The sequence below is a fragment of the Euwallacea similis genome, chromosome 2 (genome assembly GCF_039881205.1).
Source record: "Euwallacea similis isolate ESF13 chromosome 2, ESF131.1, whole genome shotgun sequence".
Taxonomy (NCBI): Eukaryota; Metazoa; Arthropoda; class Insecta; order Coleoptera; family Curculionidae; genus Euwallacea; species Euwallacea similis.
In genome coordinates this window covers 4782093-4805566 of record NC_089610.1, presented here as the reverse complement: position 1 = coordinate 4805566, position 23474 = coordinate 4782093, and the positions used below count along the sequence as shown (strand labels likewise).

The window sequence follows — 23474 nt, the reverse complement described above, 5'->3', positions numbered from 1 at the left end:
GTTTGACAGTGACAGTTCATTAGCACTTATATTTGCATTTTCACAAAAGGGTACGCCGAATCGAGTCATAGTGGCAAAAAATTATGTTGTGTGTTGTGTTGGAATAGTTATCACGTTCAAAGTATGTTCATACGATAAGTTATGTTATTCATTTAAAATAGCAACATTATATCAAAGTGAATGTAATGTATTTCTCGCATAATAAAGTGTGATATTCCGTGACCTTAACATATTTGATAGAAAAGTGAGTGAACTCCAACTACAATCAAAATGGCGCATCAAATGCCCCCTTCGGTGAACTGTTCTTTGGATGATATCGACTTAACAGCATTGAAGGTACGACACGCATTGTTTTTCAATTTTCCATTGGTTAAAAGTCCATGGCCAAGAGACATTGGCCCGTACTGCCCTTTGATAACATCCATTCTGAGGAAGAAATGTTTATACATTTGGGTGTGATGTTTTCCACTTCCACCCTATTGAATTCCCAAAATAGATATTTAATATTATGTTTTATTCCAGGATCCCGCTGGAATATTTGAACTTATAGAAGTTGTTGGCAATGGAACTTATGGACAAGTTTACAAGGTAAAGAATTCTTTATCAAGCTTATCTCTTAATTCCTCAGATATGTGTCATCTCCCATGTCATCTTAAATTTTAACTAGATGTTATTAGTTCACAGTTAGGACTCTGTTTTATAGGAACTGTGAGATCACTGTGAAAGTGGGAAGGAGATTTTTGATAACATTGATTTGTCAAAGAATTGAATTGGTTGGTTTCATCAAATAACCAATTTCATTGTCATAATAATCTATTCCTATAAAATTAGGCTTCAGAAAATCTGATAATGTAACAATTGTAGTTATCATAGGTCAATATTTGCCTATAGATTTATTTAATATACTTAGAATTTTCTCAAATTGGTTTCTAAGAAAGTTTATTATCCTCTCCAGGGTTGGGAAAATACAAATTTCTTTACTTAATCATCAATTTCAGGTTGTTGATTATATTGATATATATCTTATATTCATTTGGTTTTTTAGTGGAACACTTAGTACTATTTCTTATTCATTTTTAATGTATGAGACTTTTAAAAATCTTATAGTTATTCTTCGGCAATTGGATTTGCCAAGAAGGGCAAAAAAGATCCCGTATCTAATAACCCACGTAAAACAAATTTAATTACTGTTAGGCCCTAAATAAAAAATTTATTCATCTATAAATACCTCTATTAAAATATCACAAAAATATTGTATGGAAAAAATCACCTCTTTTTAAACATTTTTAGTGTTCATATTATAACCTAACCAAATTGAATTAACAATCTATTATAATTATTTGCTCTAGTTCCATGCCATTGTTGGTTGTTTTACAGTTCTGTTCTCAGCCAGACCCATACAATTTCAATTTTCCCATGAATTTTGATTATTATCTTTTGGTGCTAAGAAATATAAGAATAAATGCTAATTAAATAACATGAGAAAATTCATTTTGATAGTTGCAAATCATCTTTACTTACTTACCTTACACTATCTTAAAGAGTCTAGGGTAAGATAATATTTAGTGGCTGATTTTTAAGTAGGTATTTAATTATAATTCCTTGTGAAACTGTTGTTAATATATGTGGTATACTTTTTAATGTAGTATTAGATAAATATAGTTTTTGTTAGGCAAGGAATCCCGTATGTATGGCATTCATTGTCAATTGTCACCAACAATTTGCTATTGTTGTGTAAAAATATTATTGTTATTAAAAACCGCCATTTCTTGTCAGGGTCGACATACCAAAACAGGTCAGTTGGCGGCTATCAAGGTTATGGACGTCACAGAAGACGAGGAAGAAGAAATTAAGTTGGAAATAAATGTTCTAAAGAAATTTTCGAATCACCGCAACATTGCAACCTATTATGGGGCGTTCATTAAAAAGTCTCCCCCAGGTAGGTATTCAAGGCTAATAATCTTTTGATAAGGATACCTAATTACAAGCTTCTTACAAATTGCGAATCCTAGCATTTATAAATTTGCTATTCTAATTGGTTTATATGTAATGGATATTCTGTGAAAACATACAGAAAATTTGACATTATATACATACGCCGATTTTCTTTACACCGTGTCAAACCCAATAATACAACAGCAGCAAACATAATGTAAACTCCTCAGATAAACTTGGCGTGTTGTTTTATGTCAGTTTGTTTAGTTCTAACGTGCAATTTGCGCTCTATTTTTAAGTCTCACTTATTGCTTTATCAAGGCTGTTATGATAGAATGCAGCTTACAAGTTTTCAAAATTTTAATACAATTTTGGATGGTTAAAGAATTGTGTTAAGGAATTTTAGTCTTTAATGTCATATTTTTCGCATTGTAATTGATTAGTTACACCTAATTATTCTTTTAGGAAAAGATGATCAATTATGGTTGGTAATGGAATACTGTGGAGCCGGATCTGTCACAGATCTGGTCAAATCAACCAAAGGCCAGTCCTTAAAAGAAGAATGGATTGCCTACATTTGTAGGGAAATTTTAAGGGGACTGTCCTATCTCCATTCTAATAAAGTTATACACCGTGACATCAAAGGTCAAAACGTTTTATTGACTGACAATGCTGAAGTTAAATTGGGTTAGTTTAGTTTAGACAAAAATGATTATTTGTCTTGAATATATCTCTGCCCTTTAGTCGACTTTGGTGTTTCTGCTCAACTGGACCGCACAATCGGCAGACGAAACACTTTCATAGGAACTCCATATTGGATGGCCCCCGAAGTTATAGCTTGTGATGAAAATCCCGAAGCTACATACGACAATCGTAGTGACCTTTGGTCTTTAGGTATCACAGCTCTAGAAATGGCAGAGTCGCAGCCGCCCTTGTGTGAATTGCATCCTATGAGGTTAATTTTCTTTCATTTTTAATAGACATTTTGACTTATTGTTTTTTGCGATTCTAGAGCCTTATTCTTGATTCCAAGAAACCCTCCTCCAAGACTGAAGAGTAAGAAATGGAATAAGAAATTCCACGGGTTTATTGAAACGGTGCTTGTTAAAGATTATCATGAAAGACCATACACTGAACAGCTGTTGAAGCACGCATTTATCAAGTAAGTATGTATTTTTTTGCGAAATGTAAAATTTCTTTGCCCCTATTCATTTTAACGAGGTAACAGCGAGATGTAGAAACATTTTGGCATAATTTAAACCATTTGTAAGATATGGCTCTTGAAAGAGTAAAACGAAATTTTATTGTTGATATTCACTACAACGTGAATAAAATTTTCAGAGACCAACCAACCGAACGGCAAGTCAGAATACAACTAAAGGACCACATAGACCGATGCAAAAAACGGAAGCAAGAGAAAGAGCGAGATGATTACCGGTATTCGGGTTCAGAGAACGAGGAAGAGGAACCACAGGTGGCGGGCGAACCAAGCAGCATAATCCAAGCACCAGGAGGCGATACGTTACGAAGGAACTTTCAGCAGATCCAGGAAGGGCGTACACTTGTCGAACCACCACCAAGGTATTTAATTAGATATTTTTACCTTCAGTATACTCCAACAAAGGTCAGTTTTTTCTTTAAACATTTTTTGGGAACCGCGGCACGATCATCTGTTTGATTTAATAGCCCTGTTGAATTAATTAGTCACTGTTTATAATTTCTTATGTATCATAAATATTTATTTATAGAAGTGGCAAGAACAAGGAGCGCGAAGAGATTCCGGAGCCTGGACCACCTGCCAGACCACCAATTCCTCAAAGGATTATTGTTGTGCCTGATCCTGCTGCGCCTCCAAGAAGGTATGATGTTATTCTTGTTGAAGTTGTGTTTGTTTAAGGATGCGAGTTTTTTAATAAAGGCTTGATAGGATTTTGTTTAATTTCGGCATATTCACTTCTGTTTCAGGCCTTTACCTCCACCTCCAGACAATAATTTCGCAGCCTCAAGATCTCAACCGCAACAGCCCCAAAGGAATTCGCAGTCGCAACACATGTTTAAACCGATGGTATGTAGTATTTCTACTTATTATCCAGTAATGTTTGTACTTGTTACAAAAATATTGCCTACTGCAAGTCTCTTTTTTTGTTTTATTTAATGTTAATGTCTACCCTCCTACACACAACTTTTTGTCTTCTAATTTTGCTCTTCTATTTATTTCATGTCCGTGTTTCACATTTCACTGCAGGCTCCTGCACGTAAACCTGAGGTACGTTAATCAGACATTTTATTTGCTTCAGAGTTGTTTGCTTTTTGTTTTATAATTGGCGCTTGTTTGAAAGGTTTTTACACATTTTAAGACGTTTTTCAATAGGTAATTGCAAAAAAATGAAGACTATATCAGGGCTATACAGGACGTCCCATTTAACCAAAAAAAAGTGTGATTATCCACGCTTTTTTGGTACACCCTAGATATTTTAAGTAAGGTGTGTTTAAATCTTTAGATAAAACCCTATACCTTTTATATAAACCACTTTTCGAAAATTGAAAACAAAAAAGTTATAGAAGAGGCATTTATAACAAGACACCTTGTACCTTATTTGTAGTTCAATTGTTAGAAAATTCTTAGATTTTCTTTTGTCATGAGGCTCATGAATAAAATAAAAGTTCCTTTCTAATTTTCCCAATAGACACAACCTTGAAAGCTAATTGAAACTAGTTTGGAAGAACTGATTTCACGATCCGTCTTGTCTTAGCTCAATTGATCTGACCCATTATAGGTTCTAAACACCCAATATTTAACGCATAGTATTTTATTTGCATTACAAATTAAGTTCATTCGGCTCTTTCTAATGTTCAACATTTTATTGTTTTTTTATTTTCTAGGAATTGGATTCTCTTGCTGCACACCTTAATGAATTAGGCATGCCACAGCCATCTGCAAATAATGGAGTAGCCCAACCCGAAGCACCTCCTCGAAATAATAGGAATCATTCACGTTCTCAGGTAAGACTGCAATGATTTCTGTGGTATTTTTAATATTAATCGGACACATGTCAAATTTGGTAACCTACTCACCATGAAAACTAAAGATAGGAAGGTAAAAATAATTTTTTCTTGGTTACAGGCTTCCAATAATAATAATAACGTTTCTCCACCGAGCACCTCCAATTCTGCCAACGATCGGTCGACTGACGTTTTGGTAGACAGTGAAAGTGACTCCGAGCCGGAGGACGGCGGTAGAGGGGCCAGAAATGACGGCACGTTACTAGCCAGCGATCCTCCTAAACCTCTGTAGGTTACTATAGAAAATATATTTCATTCATAAAAGATAGTGTCATCAAATGTCTCAAGTATAACAGTTTTTCCCTAACTCGGCATTTATCGAACTCGTTTAAAATTATTCAAATTCATAGAAGTTATTGGACAATGTTTGACATATATTTATCAAATTTGAGATATTTTAAAAATAACACTGTCTTTTAACATTACTGACACATCTTTACACATCACAATTTATTAACACTTGCTCTTCATTTATTTTTAATTTATGTCCTTTTTTTGTATCATCCCTGCAACTTTCACAATTTCCTAACAATTGTTCCCATTCTCTCGTTATTTTGGTTCCCTTCTTTTTTTTTGTTAGTCCCGAGTTCTCTTATAGGGCTGGACTTCCGGGGGTACCCGAAGGCACGGCGAGCGTCTCAAGTCCTGGAGCGACGGGCGGTTCGGGAACCGGAGGCGCCCCGAATCGTCCTCTGCCGCCCACCCCCGATGACGACGAATCTCAAGGTGACCGTACTCTAGTCCTCAGAAAGGTAGGTGTTTAATAATGGTTATGATTAAGCATTCGAGGAAAAGTTTGATTTGTATGCGTATATTTTTGTTTTATCGCTTCCTGTTCAGATGTGAATTTGTTTGGCTGTAAGAGGCTGTTATTGGACTTAATAATTTATCTTTTGCGCGGAATTCGCTTTTACATTGCTAAATGATGGTCTACGTAATTGCTGATGTACTAAGTAATTCAATCTTAATGCTTTACAGACAGGCAAGTAGACTACAGATTTATGCAGTTTAGTCGGTTTCTCAAATGGTATACACATTCGCGTATATGCGCACATTCACCGATTCTAAATCGCCAACAATCCGACTAAACTATCGGCCGAATGTTTAGTCTGTAGTCAGCCGGGGGCTATAATCACAAACAAAACTCTTAGGGTATTATCACCAATCACTTTTTGGTCGTAGCAATATGAATATCCTAATTGCTTATTCAGGAATTCACATTTTCTTTTCGATTACAGCCTCTTAAGTTATTTATTATTTTATTTCAAAATGGCAGCAGTCCGCAGCAAAGCTGGCAGTCAGGGGTGATGATATCGACGAAGCGACACTTCTTAAAGATTGGGACTTTGATAAATTTTTCCCGATAAACAAAAACAACGGTTATCCTATAGAAAAGCTTAACGCGAGCAAGAAAGAGGACGTCTCGAAGAAACAAGGCCACAGAAGAAATGACAGCGACTCCAAAGTGAGCCCGTTCTTCAGGGGTTTTAGGAGAGAAAATTCAGACTTTTTCCCGCTGAGCTCTAGACACAGTGCTATTTATATCGATCAAAAGGCCCGGTCTAGCGGTATTTTCAATAATAGGCGAGGATCCGAGACAGGAATCGTTAAAAAGGCGTCCGGGGAACCTGTTCTTATGGATTGGAAAAGAACTGATGCGCCTTCTTCGACTCCTAAGAAAACCGATATTAGCAGGTGCGACTGCGTAGACTGTACAATGCATGTTTTGTGGTTTTCCCTAAAATTAATTCATCTCCTAGAAGTTACCATAAGAAAACTTGAAATTTATCTGAAGTAACAATATCTTTTTTGAGATTAACTCAAACTAATATGCTCGCGTCAATGTTTCAATGCGTAAATTTAATTGTTTTCTTTAAACATTGACTGAAACCATGTATATAAAACAGTTTCATTCGTCCAAGACGTGAGAAAACCGAGTCAGACATTGTACTAAGGCACTCTGAAGCTCGCAGAAGTATTAGGGAGACCCTCGAGGCTCGACGAAAAGAGGTAGAATTGCAATTCGCCCAAGAGGCAGAGAATATGAGAAGGAGAAGTTCGAAGCCAATCGAAATCCACTCGCTAAACGTATCGAATATATCGAGCGGATCTCAGTCGATCGATGGGGACGAATTCTCCTTTATACAGGTAACTTCTGGTTTTCTTGGTTTGCATTTCGGGTGCTTTTCATAGTGTCGCTGACAATGTCGATAATCACATCTAACAATTATTCAATTAGCGCAGTGCATCGAGGCAGCTTTTATGGTGGCAGGACTAAAATATTGTATAGAATTATTTACTTCTTTACGTGTAGCAATTATGAGAACCTTAAGAGCTACAAGGTTGTCAAGTTGGGCAAATAAACTGAAATTATGGCAAGGTTTTAAATCAAAAAATGGCGTATATGGTTGCGTTTTATACCAAGTGACATCAGTCGAATGGAGATATACATTGTATAGTCCAATCTCACTGATTGTTACAGGTCTAGATTTAGTTTGGATGAGCACGACATACTAAAATTTAATAATGCGTTATTCATATGTCAAATTCGACTACCGTTACTGTCAGTTACTTATACAGGAGCATAAAAATTGATTGCCATGGCACCATTTGATTTTTATTAATTTGGAATAGCATATATCCTTGGTATGTGCAATTGTAATCTTACTCATTGAGTCACACACTCGTAGGGCTTTTCAACGGTAAAACTAGTGTTGCACTCATGCGAAATTTGTCTTCTATTGGCAGTTCTTATGCAACTTCTTGTGTTCTGTTGGAAAACTACTTCAGTAAGTATTGACCTACTGGGATTTTTTAGCTTCAAGTCGAAGATTATACCAAATCTACTTTTATCCGGTGTTGAATGTAAAACGATTTTTCAACCCCAACTCTGACATTCCTGTAAGCTCTGTTTTCACATAATTGATTTGAAATTTCTTTTAAAGATTTATAATATAAATCATAATTGTTATAACATCAACTGAGTTGGTATTAAAATAGTGAACTGAGAGTGGGGACCGTCGTTGGTTGATGGATACTTTTATTGCATTTAACCAGTCAGTAGATACCGTTGAAGATAGTTTAATACAATGCGATTAATTGTTTTACAATCTTAGATAATTGTATTAATTCTAGATTAGATCGTATTGTAACTACTAATAGAAACTTATCTTGATAGTCAGCTTTGATTAATAGTGTTGTTTGTCAACATGTTGCTTTTACTAACAGGAACACTAAGATACTCATGTTATTGATAATAATTAACATAGCTATGCAGTGTATTTGTTAGAATAATTATTAACCGCTTTCAACTTGCTTTTCGCATTTTGATGGAACTATATCACTATTCAACTTTCCCAGATGAAAGCACTATCAATATTCAATTTTCTGACATGTATCATGTGTCAAAAATTTATATGATAAAGCCGTCGTCGCTTATAATCCGAACATTCAGTGCAATTGCAGCTCAAACTCAGTGGAGTTGCACTGGAAACGTACTTGGACCATTCATTGTTGTCAAAATAAATCTCTTCATGTAACGATACTGTTTTTCGGACGTTCGACTGAGTCAAGTTTGATCCGCAGTTGTACACGTATTCGGCCTAAGTGCCATTCCTTTTTGAAAGTCGTGGTGGTGGCGTAACAGACGATTTATAATACAGGATGATTTCCAATGCAATGGATACAAAACTTGTCACGTGGACTTGTTCTGGATCCCTGCCGTTGCGAATCACCCTGTATATTCGCTTTTGAACAATAAAACATAACCAGGAAAATATTTTTCATTATTAAAACTGTAAGACTAACCACTTTCTTTTGAAATGCAACAGAACAACATGGGAGAATTCTAGTCGCCATCGATTTAAAGAGCATGCCAGAAGTTTCTCTACTCGAGCATGGAAATGGATGTCATACAGATTTACTGCAGGGCTGCTGCCATATTCTCTAGTAATTGTTTTTGTGTTTTTTTGCTTTTTAAGTATTTTATGCCATGTTTTTGTCTTTGTTTTGTGTGTGTGTGCATTGGTAGTCATGATGTTTTAAAATAATGGATATTTATTATTAGTTTTTGGTAATTATTTTTAAATAGCATCATCGATAACATCTCCTTTAAAGACTATTTTTTTAGAACGCGACATCAGGTTAGTAAATCTGCTTTGTGTGTTGATTAATAAGTTTTTGAAGACTCGCGGTTGTCTTTGATTCGTTAATAACTAGTTGCCTAAGTCGTCTTAATACCAAACATAAGTAAATCATCCATATATTTTTCTTTATTACCTGTATTTTATATTTTCATCATATTCCAGAATGGTAGAAGTAATGAACATTCACGACAAAGTAGCGTATTACCGGACCTGCTTAGCCAAGCCAGCGGCAGCCCCGGAACGCCATCTTCCAGAGACAAATCGCAGAGCGAAGAGGTGGGTTTAATATTTTCTTGTTATGAGAGGCCTTTTTTGCTTAGTTTACAATATTTTGTTTACTGATGATTCATGTATTCCGGTGATTATTCAATGTTCTTCGAAGTTATATGAACATTTGAATGATTTTAACCACTATTCATTATTTGGGTTTCTCGGTATATTTCAGATCATGCTCATGTCAAACATACTAGCTAACCTAAGAAGGTAGGGTAAAATATGAAGAATCGTATTAAACAAGTAGTACTTTTATCGTTGTACATGAAACGTCAATTAAACAAAATCGCTTATTGCAAATTAACCGTTTGCTACAATATTCCGACTTAATTTTTTTTTTAAATTCAGATTACCACTCTTGGTAGAAATTATTTGATAATTAGATTAGCAGCAAAAAATAAAATAAATATGTTAAATATTTGTACAAAGTCATTCACAGTAAGTGAACTATTAGAGATACAGCGTTAGTTTTTTAGCATTCTGTATAACGCAAAAATAGTAATTGCAGGGGAATTTGATTTCCCTTTGATGTCATCCACTGTCAAACTGTGACGTCATTTGTCATTGCCTTCAATAGAACACCCTTTATATTATGAGCTTTTTCAAATCATTATATATATAATGGTTTTAACCATCCTGTAAATGCACTGCATCTGCCGATTCTATGTACTAATAATTGTGTTCAAATAATATATTTACCCCAAAGTGATAATCTGAATAGATGCAAAAGGTTAAGTACAATTTTAGCGATTCTCATGAGGAAAGGAAATATTGAAATAATACTTCGAGCTTTAATACAATAATTTTTCAAAATCTCGAAATTTCAAAGAAAAAAGTATCTGTTAGCGCGTAGCTCTTGCCGTGATTTTAAAATTACCTAAATCTAAAAAATTTAAAATTGACGATATATTAACCCTTTATCCTCAATTATTTGTATGTATGTATTTATGTGCAATAATAATACTTGTCTTTCTCTTTGGTTTGTGCCTCTAACGAGTGACGTCTGTAACCCCCTGTGTATCTAAATGTAAGTATGACACCTCAATGTTTTTGTGTAGTGTTTGTCACCCTGTGTTATGACTTTGGTTCATTCCTTTCCTAGCTGTAGATTTCTTTTTGTTGAAATATGAACTCAATTTATTGGGCAAAGTAACGTAGCTAGTAAGCTTGTTCCGACCCGACAGAAAATGGTGTCGGAACCGTTCAAGATCCCTTCTGGGTAAGCACGTTACTCATTTAGATCTTTAACGTGAGTTTTCCTGAAAGATACTCAAATGACTCTGGAACAGTTCTCTGGTTGAAATGAACCTAATTTTAAAAGAATAGTAAAGCAAAAACTGTTTCATTTAGTTAAAAATATTTTACCTAAGATTGCGTACTTGCATGTCTTGTTTAGGTCTGAAGAGTGACCGGAGTCTCGCGTCTGTATTGGAAATAAAACGTAAATATGTCTGAAATTTCCACGTTCTAGTATGAACAAATAATGGGAAATATTAAGGATGAACCATACGTCATTAACATCTTTCGTAGCCTCAGAATTGCAAATTGTCTATACATTTCAATGTTAATCTGATAATTTCAGCTTATACCATCCATTTTATGTTTGTGGTTTAGGAAAACTAACGGGAAAGACTAATTTTATTTTAAGCTTACTAATGTCTCTCATGTAATAAAGATCACAGCATGAATTATTAAACAGACATTCATCCTACAGACGGTATAGAACAAATTAACATGATTGTATTTTCCTAATCAGCTGTAAATATCGCAATCCCTTGACATTTTGGCGCCAAAACAACAACAGAGGTGTTTTGGAAAATTGCCACGAAGAATACACTGTGGTTGATCAATCTATTAGTATTTTGTATATTTTTAGAAGTGCTCTCCAGACAGCCACATTTATTATTTTTGAAAATGTGCTAGATATTTTCACGCCCAAGAAAGTATTAAATATTCAGTTGCGATATGGGTGAAGTTGTAAGTAATTTTATTAGTTTTGTAGTGCATTAGTGAAGAAAGTATCAAACGCATGTTTTAGCTGTCTCATTGCTATGCATTCAGCTTTTATTTTATTATATTAATAGTATTTAATAGCTAAAATGATTCAGTATAGCAGAAAAAATGGTCTGCATGTTCAATTTTACCTGTATTTCAGTTAAATAATTTGTAGCCGTAAGGTAGGTCATTACATGATCGGAATGATGTTGTTTCGACCTTTAGCCAAGGAGGTTCAATTCGCCAAAACTGGACTAGACGTCATTCCGATTTACTGAACCACACTTCCAGAAAGTTGAATTTGCCACAAATACAACAAATAAAAATCTTTACAGTATCGGCCCGAACATCCCAATCCTTCTTACATACATGCTAACGCACTTGCCTTGCAACAGAAGCAGCGTTCCTTTTTGGCTTTCGGATTTGGCGCCAACTCGCAACCTTCCAGAAGAGAATCTCACGTCAATGTCAACGTTACTCCTACTTCGCATGACATTTCCTCAGATACACCCGAAATCCGGAAGTATAAAAAGAGGTTCAACAGCGAGATATTGTGTGCCGCTTTATGGGGTAAATTTAGTAATAATACTAGTATCAATGCTTTTGATCCAAATCGTCCGTACGCATTGAGTGAAACTAAGATTTTTTTCCTATTTTTTTACATTCTAGGGGTAAATCTCCTTATCGGCACAGAACATGGCTTAATGCTGTTAGATAGGAGTGGACAAGGTAAAGTATATCAGCTAATATCAAGAAGACGTTTCCAACAGATGGAAGTGTTGGAAGGACAAAATATCCTAGTTACGATATCAGGAAAGAAGAACAGGGTTCGAGTTTACTACCTGAGTTGGCTAAAAAGCAAAATATTGAGAACGGATGGCGTCAGCGACGTACGTGAATTGCTGTGCATCGGGAAACCAAAACAACACGGTCTGTTTTTTCATTGCAGCAAGTCGAGCGAAGAAATGGTTGGATCAACGTCGGTGACCTTCAAGGAGCTGTGCATTTCAAAATAGTCAAATACGAGAGAATAAAATTCCTAGTGATAGCGCTTAGAGATAGTATAGAAATTTACGCGTGGGCCCCGAAGCCCTATCATAAGTTTATGGCTTTCAAATCGTTCTGTGATCTTACCTTCCGACCGCTCCTGGTCGACTTGACTGTCGAGGAGGGCACGAGACTGAAAGTCATTTATGGAAGTTCGGACGGTTTCCACGCAGTCGATCTGGATTCGGCCAGTGTCTATGATATTTATCTTCCGAAACATGTAAGTATAGCTTTTTTCTACACCTAAATATTACGATTTTGAAGGCCATTACGTAATGTAATATGTTTTTAATAATTTTATTTACTGTGTCACTCTTTTTTCAGACCCAAAATGGTATTACTCCTCATTGTATAGTAACATTACCAAACAGTAACGGAATGCAGCTTTTACTGTGTTATGACAATGAAGGCGTTTATGTAAATACTTATGGCAGAGTATCAAAGAATATGCTACTACAGGTAAGTATTATTTTCACGCTTTAATAATAGGTCTATCAACATGGGCATTTGAAACGGGTACCATCATTTATTCTATTTTCGGAAATGATTAGCCTATATCACAGAAGGTTATAAATAAGTAAATGGAACATTCACTGCATCGTACCAGTATCTGGTGAACAATCTCGGTAAGAAACTTACTGTTTTCCAGTGGGGCGAAATGCCGACCTCCGTGGCATATATCGGCACGGGCCAAATAATGGGCTGGGGCAATAAGGCGATCGAAATACGCTCGGTGGAGTCCGGCCACCTGGACGGTGTGTTCATGCACAAGAAGGCCCAACGGCTCAAGTTTCTGTGTGAACGGAACGACAAAGTGTTCTTCTCTAGCGCCAAAAGCGGATCCTCATGTCAGATTTACTTTATGACGTTAAACAAACCCGGAATGGCGAATTGGTAACGCACATACTGGTGATGAGAAACAGGCGAATAGTGATCCAAACAAACTGCCACGTGTGTATGGAACAATGTATATTAACGTGTTCGTAGATGGTAATGGCACGGGAGGGTGGTAGGTTTCCCGTTGTTTAGTTCAAAGCGTACTGACAAATAGGGTTTCTAGTTTTCCATCGAGGGTTTGGTTAAGTAGGTTCTTAAACTCTTGAAAACAGGTAAGTAATGACAATTGAATAGGGAAAAAGAAAATAAATCGATTGAGCTTTCGGTGTAGTAGCATCTCAGAAATTCCAATTAACACGATGTGTGTTTGGTGTTACATCGTTTTTTTTTCTATTTAAATTATTTGAAGTAACGATTTCGTTAATTATATAGAATTTTGTAACATTTGTACATACAAAAATTAATAGGGAATGGAACTCATCCGAAACTGCTATTTAAATATTCTAAGATGTGTCTTAATACTGCACTAAACCCTGCTGTAGTACTAGGTCAAGGAAATGGCAATTTTAATATTGTTTTAACACATAAATGCAAATACGTAACAAATGCCCGTGCTAAAGTCTGTTTAATTTGTGGAATCCATGTGTTATACCTTATGACATCTACGATTATTCACTTAATTCCATCCAAAGTTGGATCCACATTACCAAATATTTGTGAACTTGCGCACAGGTTCCACATCACAACAATAATATACCACCTATTTGTCAATATGTCTTCGATTCTTGATGTTGTCTTAGTTAATTGACGTTTTGCTGAGGTTTAGTAACAGAGTATTGGTGCTAAAAGATACAAAAAATAATCTCCTTTTGTTACATTCTTAATCGAAAGCAAATAACATTCATTAATAGGCACTTGCGCCAATGAAAAAAAGATTACCTTCAAACTCAGTTCATTGATCAGATTAGTCATAATTCTTGACAATAAACGAAGTTTAGAGGTGAACTCACGCCGGATATTGTTGATGGAACAATCCCTAAGCCCACTTTTACCAGATTTAGACGAGGTATATTGGCAATTATTAACTAATTATCACGGGTCTATATTTTGAAAGTAAAAGGGGCAAACCTGGATGTAAAACAAAAAGTACAAAAATTAATTATTTATTGAATCTTCATTGGTTATTGTTTTAAAAACTTTTGACTTTAGAGCAATATTAAGGTGCAAATAACCTTTCATATTGAAGTAATTTCGAGGGCGTCCCTAACCATTTTTTTTTATATCTGAAACTCTTTCTATACTTTATTAAAACCCAAAATACACTATGTTACATTTTAAAACTATTACCTATACTTATTTAAAATATATCCTACTGCATTTATTTACTGTGGTTAAGTTTGGTGCCAACCGGTAATTTAGTGACAGATAAATGCTCACTGTACTGTAGATAAACCCGTAAAATGACTAGCGTAATAAAATCTCATCTCGACAATGTCGTTTTGGGGTAACCCTGTATATACACTTTTGAATAAAACAATTTGTATTACTACTTAATATTCCTCTAGTATTAAGAGTATGCTCTTAGTCGAGAAGCGGTAAAGATACGGTCAAAATTGGAAATTTTTGAAAGACAATTTACCTGTCATCTTCAGCATTTATATATTGTTTTTTGCTGCATTTACATTCTAGTAACTTTGTTTCTTCTAACAATGGCTCACAAATATCTGACGATATAGTTGTCGCTTCTCAGTTAACTGCATAAGCACTTTTGTATCTTTATTTTTAGATCGGTCATAGGATTTTATACTAAACCTACTTTTTAGTAAATTTTATTATTATTGAAGTTTATATTTTGGTGCAATTTAAGACTGTTTTAACTATTTTTTTGCCCGGCTTTAACGTAGTTCTTGTCCATTTATAACAGTAATAATACCTTAATTATTATTGCGAAATAGCTGCTATACCACATTTATTTTTGTTCACTTGCATACAATGCCTAATTTTTCCTTATTTTTTCTTTTTCTAATTATTTCCAAAGAGATGTGTTATCAGTGTGATTTTTTTTTAAATATAGAAAATAACTATGTATGAATATCATTTTATTACTATTCAGGAATAAAGTTATATTATAAATTTACAAATCTTAGTTTTAATTTTAGGTGTAACCTGCAGATATTGGACGTATTTGTGGCGAACGAAGTACACATGAACACAACCTAATTGCATTAATTCACTTGAGTTTTATATCCCGCAAAGAAGGCGGTTATCAATAAGACAACTAACAGGTATGGAAAAAGTAGTAGTTACAAGGTTGGTTCAATTTGCAAAAAATTGGCCATTTCAATACTCGTCAAAAACCCACTTTACGACATTTTCTTTGCGATACTTCTTTATTCACTAATAACAATACTTAATTAGAATTATAAAATTTGAACATCGGCACTTAATGTATTAGTATATACGAAATTTCAGTCATCACCCTTTTTGTACTTATATTTGCCCCTCATATGATTTGGTAGTGGACAAACACCGGGGCATGGTACCTGCCCAGATATTTCGCAAATGCAGTGTCGGTCACATCCAAAGCCGAAATTAGCTGGGTTGTCTTTTTTTTCTTTTGCCACTAATTCAGCTCTTAATACTGCCCTACAAACCAAATTTTATTATTATATCTACATATAAAATTTTTTATTTAATATAGTTCTGTCTGCAAATAGATTTGTATATATTTTTGCAGTTTTGTGTTGATTTTGCTATATCTTTATATATCAACAATCAAAATTTTCCTGCATTCCTTTGGTAATCTATTACATTTGGAATTCAGGAATTCGTAAGTATAAATAAGTTACTTACTGACTTTTTCCTATGACCCGAATTAAATGTTCATATATTTCTTCATTGGTTTTTCCATCTACATCTATCAACATATGATCACCAGTGTCTAAAAAACATAATATACATATTTCAATAATATGCCAAAATTAATATCACAATTTACCATAAAATGCTCTGATGAAAGGTGTTGGAGTTAGATTTTTAAATGTTGATATTTGGATTTGTGGATTCTTGTATTGAATTTGGGGTAACTGCCAAAATACAAAATCCCTAAAAATCATAAATATTTTTAACCTCTCTTGTATATGTAAAGAATAACATGGTTCACATTTACTAGTATCAAAAATCTCAATTCAAATACTTATAGATGACTTGGACACAGTTGCTTTAGCAGTAATAGTTTGGTAATTCTAGCTAGGATCAAAATTCAAAAAAACCTGTTATCTTACCTAGTGCCTTGATGACTTTGTCCATGTGTATTATAATTAACTGTTAAAATTTTTATTTGGTCTTTGAAATATAGCCGCCCTGCTTCTAGGTACTTTACTGTCCTCCTTATAGGAGCAGGTCCTCTCATGAAAGGCATGGTTATACAGATTGAAACCTAGAAGTTGAGAAAATCTAAAAACTGACTAGTTAAGGTACATCAAAAAGAAATCTCATACCTAAGCTATGACGAAATATAAAATCTATAATGCCAGAGGTCCGTAGTTCCTACTACTTCTAAATCCGAGACCAAGATAAAAGCGAAATTTTAAAAATAAATGCTTAGATATTATAAAAAAAAAAAAGGTTATATTGGAATGTCAACGATCAGCTGTTGCTGATCTTCCTAACTTGCCCGTAGTACACTCGTAGTGTGATTAACCATTGGAAAACACCTATGCCATCTAATGTCAATATCACGTGCTTTCGGACCCCAGCCCAAAAACCGTCGGATATTTCATTTTTCACATTTTCTTTGATAGTAAAATTTTATTTCAAGTTTCTTGAAGTAATAATCGCCCAGTACTCCATACAGTGAAGTAAGTACTACTTATGTGTCTGAGGATAATTGCTTCTGTCTTAAATTAAAATAGAAATGAAGTGCAGTCCCTCGTGGCCTCGAACTTTTTTGGCTTGACCCTGACTGAAGGTGGCAAACCTTTACATAACATATGCATTTATGTCGTTTTACTTTTTAGCAGAACGCAAAAACAAATTAAGACTCAACTTTAACCATTCAATATCTATAATGTCTCAATTATCTTCCTAAGTACTTGGCCCTAAATGTACTGATTGTTTGCTGTTCAGACACAATCTTAATCAAGATCATAATTCCAACCATCGAAAACCACTGAAGAACTAAAACTGCATGTCTGTCATAATAACAGCAATTTGACATGTACAAACTCCTTATATGTATTCAAATACAACTGGTGGGTTTTGCCAGCTTAAGCCAAGATTCAACAACACTCAAAATGAGCTGTCTGTTCTTAGTGAATTAGTATAGGTTTGGTAGATTTTTGTTGCTTGTTCTTCCATAGGATTAACTTATAAAAATATTTCAATTAGAGAGATATGTGGTGTCACCTTTGTTGAACCTAAACTTTTGTAATTAAAATATTGTCTTGAGGTAAATTAGGTAATTCATAGTTTCATAGCAGATGTTCTCCCTGACATCTACAAGTCTTGCTAAATTTTTTTTGCGATCCTAAGTAAGTGGGAATTGAAAATGCTACTCATTTGTATATATTTTCTATGTACAGGATCATGAAAATTTAATATTCCTACAGGGAATCTTGCTAACAATAGGAGTCTAGTTTATAAATAATTTGTAAGATAAAGCGAAACATTTTTGTGATGTAAAAAGAAAATTATAAAATGCGTTACATTACATTTAGTCTTAAAATTAAAAGGTTAAGGTAGTAGCTGCATAGATTAGGTACCTTAGATAAAAAGCTATTGCAAAAAGAAATCCAATGATGGTTAAATTTTTTTAATATATGCAGCGTTTCTTTTTAGGCCAAGGAAGGTATGAAACTCTCGTCGATCCGGCTTTTATCTTTGAAAATTAGCACTGTAGCACAGGTAAGTTATTGGGTGAAATTTGTGCATCAATAAAAAATAGTTTCTAGTGTTTGTCGTTCTATCCTATTCACAATCTATGCCCTTAAACCCTTTGTGTGTTTTTCATAAATAACGTTCTATATAGAGTGTTTCAAAATTGCATTATACTTTTTGAATTCTGTGCAAACTAATATTTAGTACAAAATAAAGGAAAAAGTTAACTTAAGCATGTGTCAGATTTCGATTGGTAACGGAGGTATAGAGTATTAAAAGTTAAGAAAAAAATTGGCGTTTATTTTATTGTGCTTGATTTACTGCAGATAGAGCTTTCAAATTTTATATGTATATTAGGGAATAGGTGCTGCGCGAGTAGATTGCCTCCAACTACTATACAGGGTAGCGTATTTTCTGCGGTTTTTGTCCATAAAATCCTTTAGAAAAATTTGCTTGTATGTCACTGGTGAATTTTAATATTTTTCTTAGTTTCTTCAATCTATAACCTAAATTTTATCTCTCTTGATTTTTTATCGAATTATGGTCAGTTTCTTCACAAATAAATTAATTTATAAACTCAATCAAATCTACGACCTCCGGGTTTTCTGATTTTTTTTTGGAATATTTCATGATTCTATATTTCTTTTTACACTATTTTTCTAAATACTGAAAGGAATTCACAGTGTGCCTCACAATCCCATAATACTTGTTTTTGCTCTAAATTTAAACTTAACTCGAAAACACAAAAACACATTCGAGTGCGACACGATTTGAATTCAAGCGGCAAATTTGGAAAACAAAATGTTCTGTAATTTATCAAAAAAGTACTCATACAGGGTAATTCATGTTTTGCAAATTTTTGGTAAGTATTTTAGAGCAATCTAACACAGAATGCAAAAAAGTTATTTTTGCGGTTTTTGGTAATTATCTACATTCGATATACAAGGTAAGTTAACAGTTTGTGATCTGAACAAATGTGCTTAAAGGAAGGGACGTTTAGTTCGATATCTTGATAACATATTGATGAATCTTTACCTTAGGTTTTGTGTTAAACAAGGTTGAGAAAGATATCAAGATGTGCTTAGACAATACCTCAGGAAGTTTCAAACGTGAAATTTGGAAAATTTTAGGATGTACTGACGCGCAATATAATTATAATGCAGGCGTTGTTGCCAAGTCTATACTTTATTCTTCAAATACCAGAACCGACTTACTTAAATTTAAATTCTGTTTAAAATTCATATTATTCTCTGTGAAACATGTCATACCTCTACATACACTAATTTCTACGATAATGACTCATAAAATTTTAGATCGGTTCATATTGCCTCAATCTCTATCTCGTTAACGAATTGAGAAAGTACAATTAGCCTTAGAGTTAGTTTCGGGTCTATGCAATCAGGTCCTCTTTAAACACTTTCATTTTTTTTAAATAATCATAAATGTAATAATTACGCTATTTGATGTACCTCCCAAAAGTAGGCCGGGACAGAACAGACTGCATTATTCTCCGTTGACGGAACAGGTCATAATAGTGTAAAAATGATATTTTTGCGGCCATTATCTCAAGAATAGTCAAAGATATGCGCAATTCAATGTCTCATGGAAACATTTAAAATTTTCTACTGCATGTAAAAATTTAATAATATACTGGGTATCTCATTTTCTGATCTTCTGAAGTTGCTCCGTTTATTTTAGGAGTGATAGATGTTTAGCCAGATGCTGAGAAAATGAATTCATCTGATGATGAACTGCTCAATGATGTGGCCGAACACTGTTTCGACTCATGTTCTCAAGCCACACAGATTACATCGGATAATTTACCAAGTCGCCGTGCCATTGACGTTCTCGCTCAGAAGTTCGGCCATCAGAACTTTCGGCCTTTGCAGTGGAAAATTATCAGTTCAGTCCTGTTTGATAAACGCGATACTTGTGCAGTCATGACAACCGGGTATGGAAAGTCTTTGTGCTTCCAATTCCCGGCGGTTTATGCAGAAGGCGTGACATTGGTGATTTCCCCATTAATATCTCTCATGGAGGACCAAGTCTTAGCTTTAAAAATGTGTAACATTCCTGCGTGTTTATTGGGCACTGCCCAGGAACACACGCGCCAAATCCGAAAGGAAATCCTGAGTAATAAATTCCGTTTAATATACATAACGCCGGAATTGTGCACTGGTGACTACGGCGCAGAGTTGTTAACTGAGATGAGTTCTTCACTGAATATGGTACTGATAACTGTGGATGAGGCACATTGCGTAAGCAGTTGGGGCCACGATTTTCGGCCCGCATTCAGGACCCTCGGCCTCCTGAAGAACTACTTTCCTAATACTCCAATTCTAGCGGTGACGGCGACAGCGACTGAGAAGATCCGTAGTGATATAGCTAGTGTTTTGAAACTCAGAGATCCTATATTTGTTTGCTCGGGCTTTGACCGACCAAATTTGTTTTTTTCGGTCAATATAAGAAGCTCAAGCATTATGAATGATCTAAAACCGTTTATGACCCGCGAGCAAGGCTGCTGGGAGTTCAACGGTCCCACCATCATTTACTGCATAACGCGAAAAGATACAGAAGATGTAAGCAGAACTTTAGAGTTCGAAGGCATTTCAGCGTTACCGTATCATGCAGGCCTTTCGTTAGAGCTCCGAAAAGAAACTCACGAGAAGTTCGCCAGGGATATTGTCCCCGTGGTAGTCGCCACTATTGCATTCGGCATGGGGATCGACAAACCAGATATCAGAAATGTGATCCATTACGGGACTTCTGGCTCACTGGAGGCGTATTATCAAGAAGTAGGACGCGCCGGCAGGGACGGATTGCCTTCCAAGTGTGCCACGTTCTACACTAATGACGATTTTAGGGTTCACCGATTTCTGATTGAGAAAAGTGAAGGTTATGCGGCTGCAAGACGCGGAAACCTGCTCAATCTCATGCGTGGATATGTCAACACCATGCGTTGCAGACGGGAATATATCTTGTCTTATTTCGAAGGGAATCCTTGTCTAAAGTTAGGAAAGCGAAGAAACTGTTGTGATAACTGTGTCAAGCAAAATGGACAACAATTTTTAATGTACGAGGGACTTGATGTTAGCGGGAATTACGATTTCACTGAGGATGCTTTAAAATATTTGTCCGCAGTGGAAGCAATGAATGGTCAATATGGGCATAGAACCTACATTCTATTTTTAAGGGGTTCTATGAGCGCAAAAGTGGCTCCGCGCTTCAGAAGTCATCCCTATTTCGGATCTGGCAGGGAAAAGCCAGATGAATGGTGGAAGGCCATAGGTCAGTTTCTAGACATGAAGAACTTCCTTCGGCAAGTTAAGAAACAAAATCAAACCTTTGGATATTTCATTGTCCAGGTTAGCCAAGAAGGCTTCGATTTCCTCTCCCAAGAAACCAGGAAATTAATTGCCCAACCCACGTCGGAAATAGCTGACCAACTCAAGAAGAAGCATCAACCTTCTGGATGGCTATCTTCTAATAAACCTGTTGCTGATGGCGTTTCCGGCACTGCTTTTGCTAGTAAGAAAGTCCAGGAATTTTCCCAGACCGAGAACGAAAACACAGAAGAGATAACAGAGACTGAGGAAGAGAAAGAAGAACGAAAGAAATTTTATAAATTGTTAAGAAACTGCAGAAGCCAAATAGCCGACACCAATAATTGCATGCCCTACATGATAGTATCAGACTTTGTCCTGATGGAAATGGCCAAGCATAAGCCTACCAACATCGAGTTGTTGAAGCTCTTGCGTATAGAAGGCTTGAGCGAGACCAAAATTAACAAGTTCGGACAACAACTAGTAAACATCATAAAGAATAATATTAAAGAAAGGTCTTCCACTGACGTCAGAAAGCCCTCTATTCAAGAGGTGCTTAGCAGACATCCAATTTTAACAGACAAGATCTCTGATTCTGCTTATATCACTTATGACTATTTCAAAACTCACAAATCTTCCACTGCTGTTGCGGCTGTCAGAAAGTTAACGGATTCCACCATTAGAACTCATTTAGAGGTGCTGATAAAGGCGGGACACCCCATTACTCTAGAAGATCTTGGTGTAACACCCATGATCAGGACCACTATTATGCAAGCAATCCATGACGTGGGAGGAAACATATTCCTCTTGTCCCCAATTAAGGCCGCCTGCCCCAACTTCATAACGTTTGACCAAATCAAATCAGTATGCATCTATCTGCAAATCAGAAGCCACCTGGAGGACCTCGAAGTGCCTTACAAGGAATTTGAGGATTTTTCCTATAGTGAATTTAAAAATATGCAACGACGAACTAAGGGATGTGAAAGTTCTCCTGATAACGCTTTAGAAGATGGAGACGATGATATGCTACTTGCACTATGCAATGAAATGGAATTGAGAGTACAAGAAGATGTAAAACAGCAGATTTTGGATGATCTGGACACTAGCGGGACGCAGCTAACAAATGAGGAAATCGATGACTTGGAGTTGTCCGCGATTTGTGACCAACTGGAGGAGCAGGATATGGATCTGCAGAAGAAAGCCATAAATAATTCCGATGGTGATTCGGATAAAACCATTGAGTGCGATGTTAAATGCCAATCGGTGTCTCCGGCCAAAAAGAGGAAGTCTTCTAATCACGAGATCCTGCGCTCTCCTCCGAGATTCTCTGCGAATAACAAAGAAGTTATATGTGCCCCGAAGCATCAGACTTTGGAAAGTGAACCTTTTTCTTGGAGTGAAGGAACACCAGCTGCGTTGAAGACTAAATTGCCAAAATGGTTGACCAAAAAGAAATGAGGCTGCCTCTTCCCTCAGCCATTCCTTATCAAGGGAACATTGCCAAATTAACTGTTAAGTCACTCGTTCTTGCGAAGCTCGTAAACATAGACAGAGTATGCGAAGCTGAACAGAAAATGAAAATGTTCCAAAACTGCATTTAAAAATGTGTAGTTAATCACCAGATACAGGTGAAGTCATGTTTGCCCTCGTATAGCATCCAGCTTCCGAATGGATGAGAAAACACAAGAATGGTGATAGATACAATCTCAAAACGTATGTTGTTATTTTTTTATATGTTTTTGTTAATATTTTTTTATTATTATTTTCAGTATTTCTCAAAATTATTATCCAATATATTTTATTTATTTAATTAAGTGACGTCAAGAAAATGTTATATTTTAAGGGTCAGTAGCGGGTAGTTTGAAATTATATTATGTCCCAAAATGACATGTTTTATTCTTGATTTTCTAACACTTTTACACGTTGCTATTTTCATTTCATAGAAGCTTCCGCTGCGGCAAAGGTGAGTGCTGGCTAT

The 23474-nt window shown here is 35.4% G+C and overlaps 3 protein-coding genes across 11 annotated transcripts; 2 read left to right on the top strand and 1 right to left on the bottom strand.

Moving 5' to 3' along the window:
* Nucleotides 1-35: 35 nt before the first annotated feature.
* Nucleotides 36-15436, top strand: msn (serine/threonine-protein kinase msn). 9 transcript variants are annotated; one of them, XM_066405773.1, is made up of 22 exons: nt 36-121; nt 241-336; nt 523-588; nt 1777-1939; nt 2401-2622; nt 2680-2890; nt 2948-3097; nt 3277-3516; nt 3684-3794; nt 3901-4000; nt 4181-4201; nt 4819-4938; nt 5060-5226; nt 5579-5750; nt 6275-6693; nt 6906-7146; nt 9306-9419; nt 11747-11981; nt 12081-12301; nt 12361-12678; nt 12783-12917; nt 13108-15436. In XM_066405773.1, exons 2-22 carry the CDS (start codon nt 271-273, stop codon nt 13354-13356), a joined length of 3741 nt encoding a protein of 1246 aa, XP_066261870.1. In that variant the 5' UTR covers nt 36-121; nt 241-270; the 3' UTR covers nt 13357-15436. The 9 variants fall into 9 exon arrangements, with proteins under 9 accessions (XP_066261870.1, XP_066261869.1, XP_066261878.1 ...); XM_066405772.1 differs by having other exon boundaries at nt 36-182; XM_066405781.1 differs by having other exon boundaries at nt 36-336; nt 5597-5750; nt 11807-11981.
* A 230-nt stretch (nt 15437-15666) lies between these two features.
* Nucleotides 15667-16760, bottom strand: mRpS25 (mitochondrial ribosomal protein S25). Its single transcript, XM_066401222.1, has 4 exons — nt 16580-16760; nt 16294-16400; nt 16149-16236; nt 15667-15941 (listed from the first exon to the last, which is right to left on the bottom strand). Exons 1-4 carry the CDS (start codon nt 16714-16716, stop codon nt 15764-15766), a joined length of 510 nt encoding a protein of 169 aa, XP_066257319.1. The 5' UTR covers nt 16717-16760; the 3' UTR covers nt 15667-15763.
* A 3034-nt stretch (nt 16761-19794) lies between these two features.
* Nucleotides 19795-23335, top strand: LOC136419236 (ATP-dependent DNA helicase RecQ-like). Its single transcript, XM_066405440.1, has one exon. It carries the CDS (start codon nt 19904-19906, stop codon nt 22952-22954), a length of 3051 nt encoding a protein of 1016 aa, XP_066261537.1. The 5' UTR covers nt 19795-19903; the 3' UTR covers nt 22955-23335.
* Nucleotides 23336-23474: the final 139 nt, after the last annotated feature.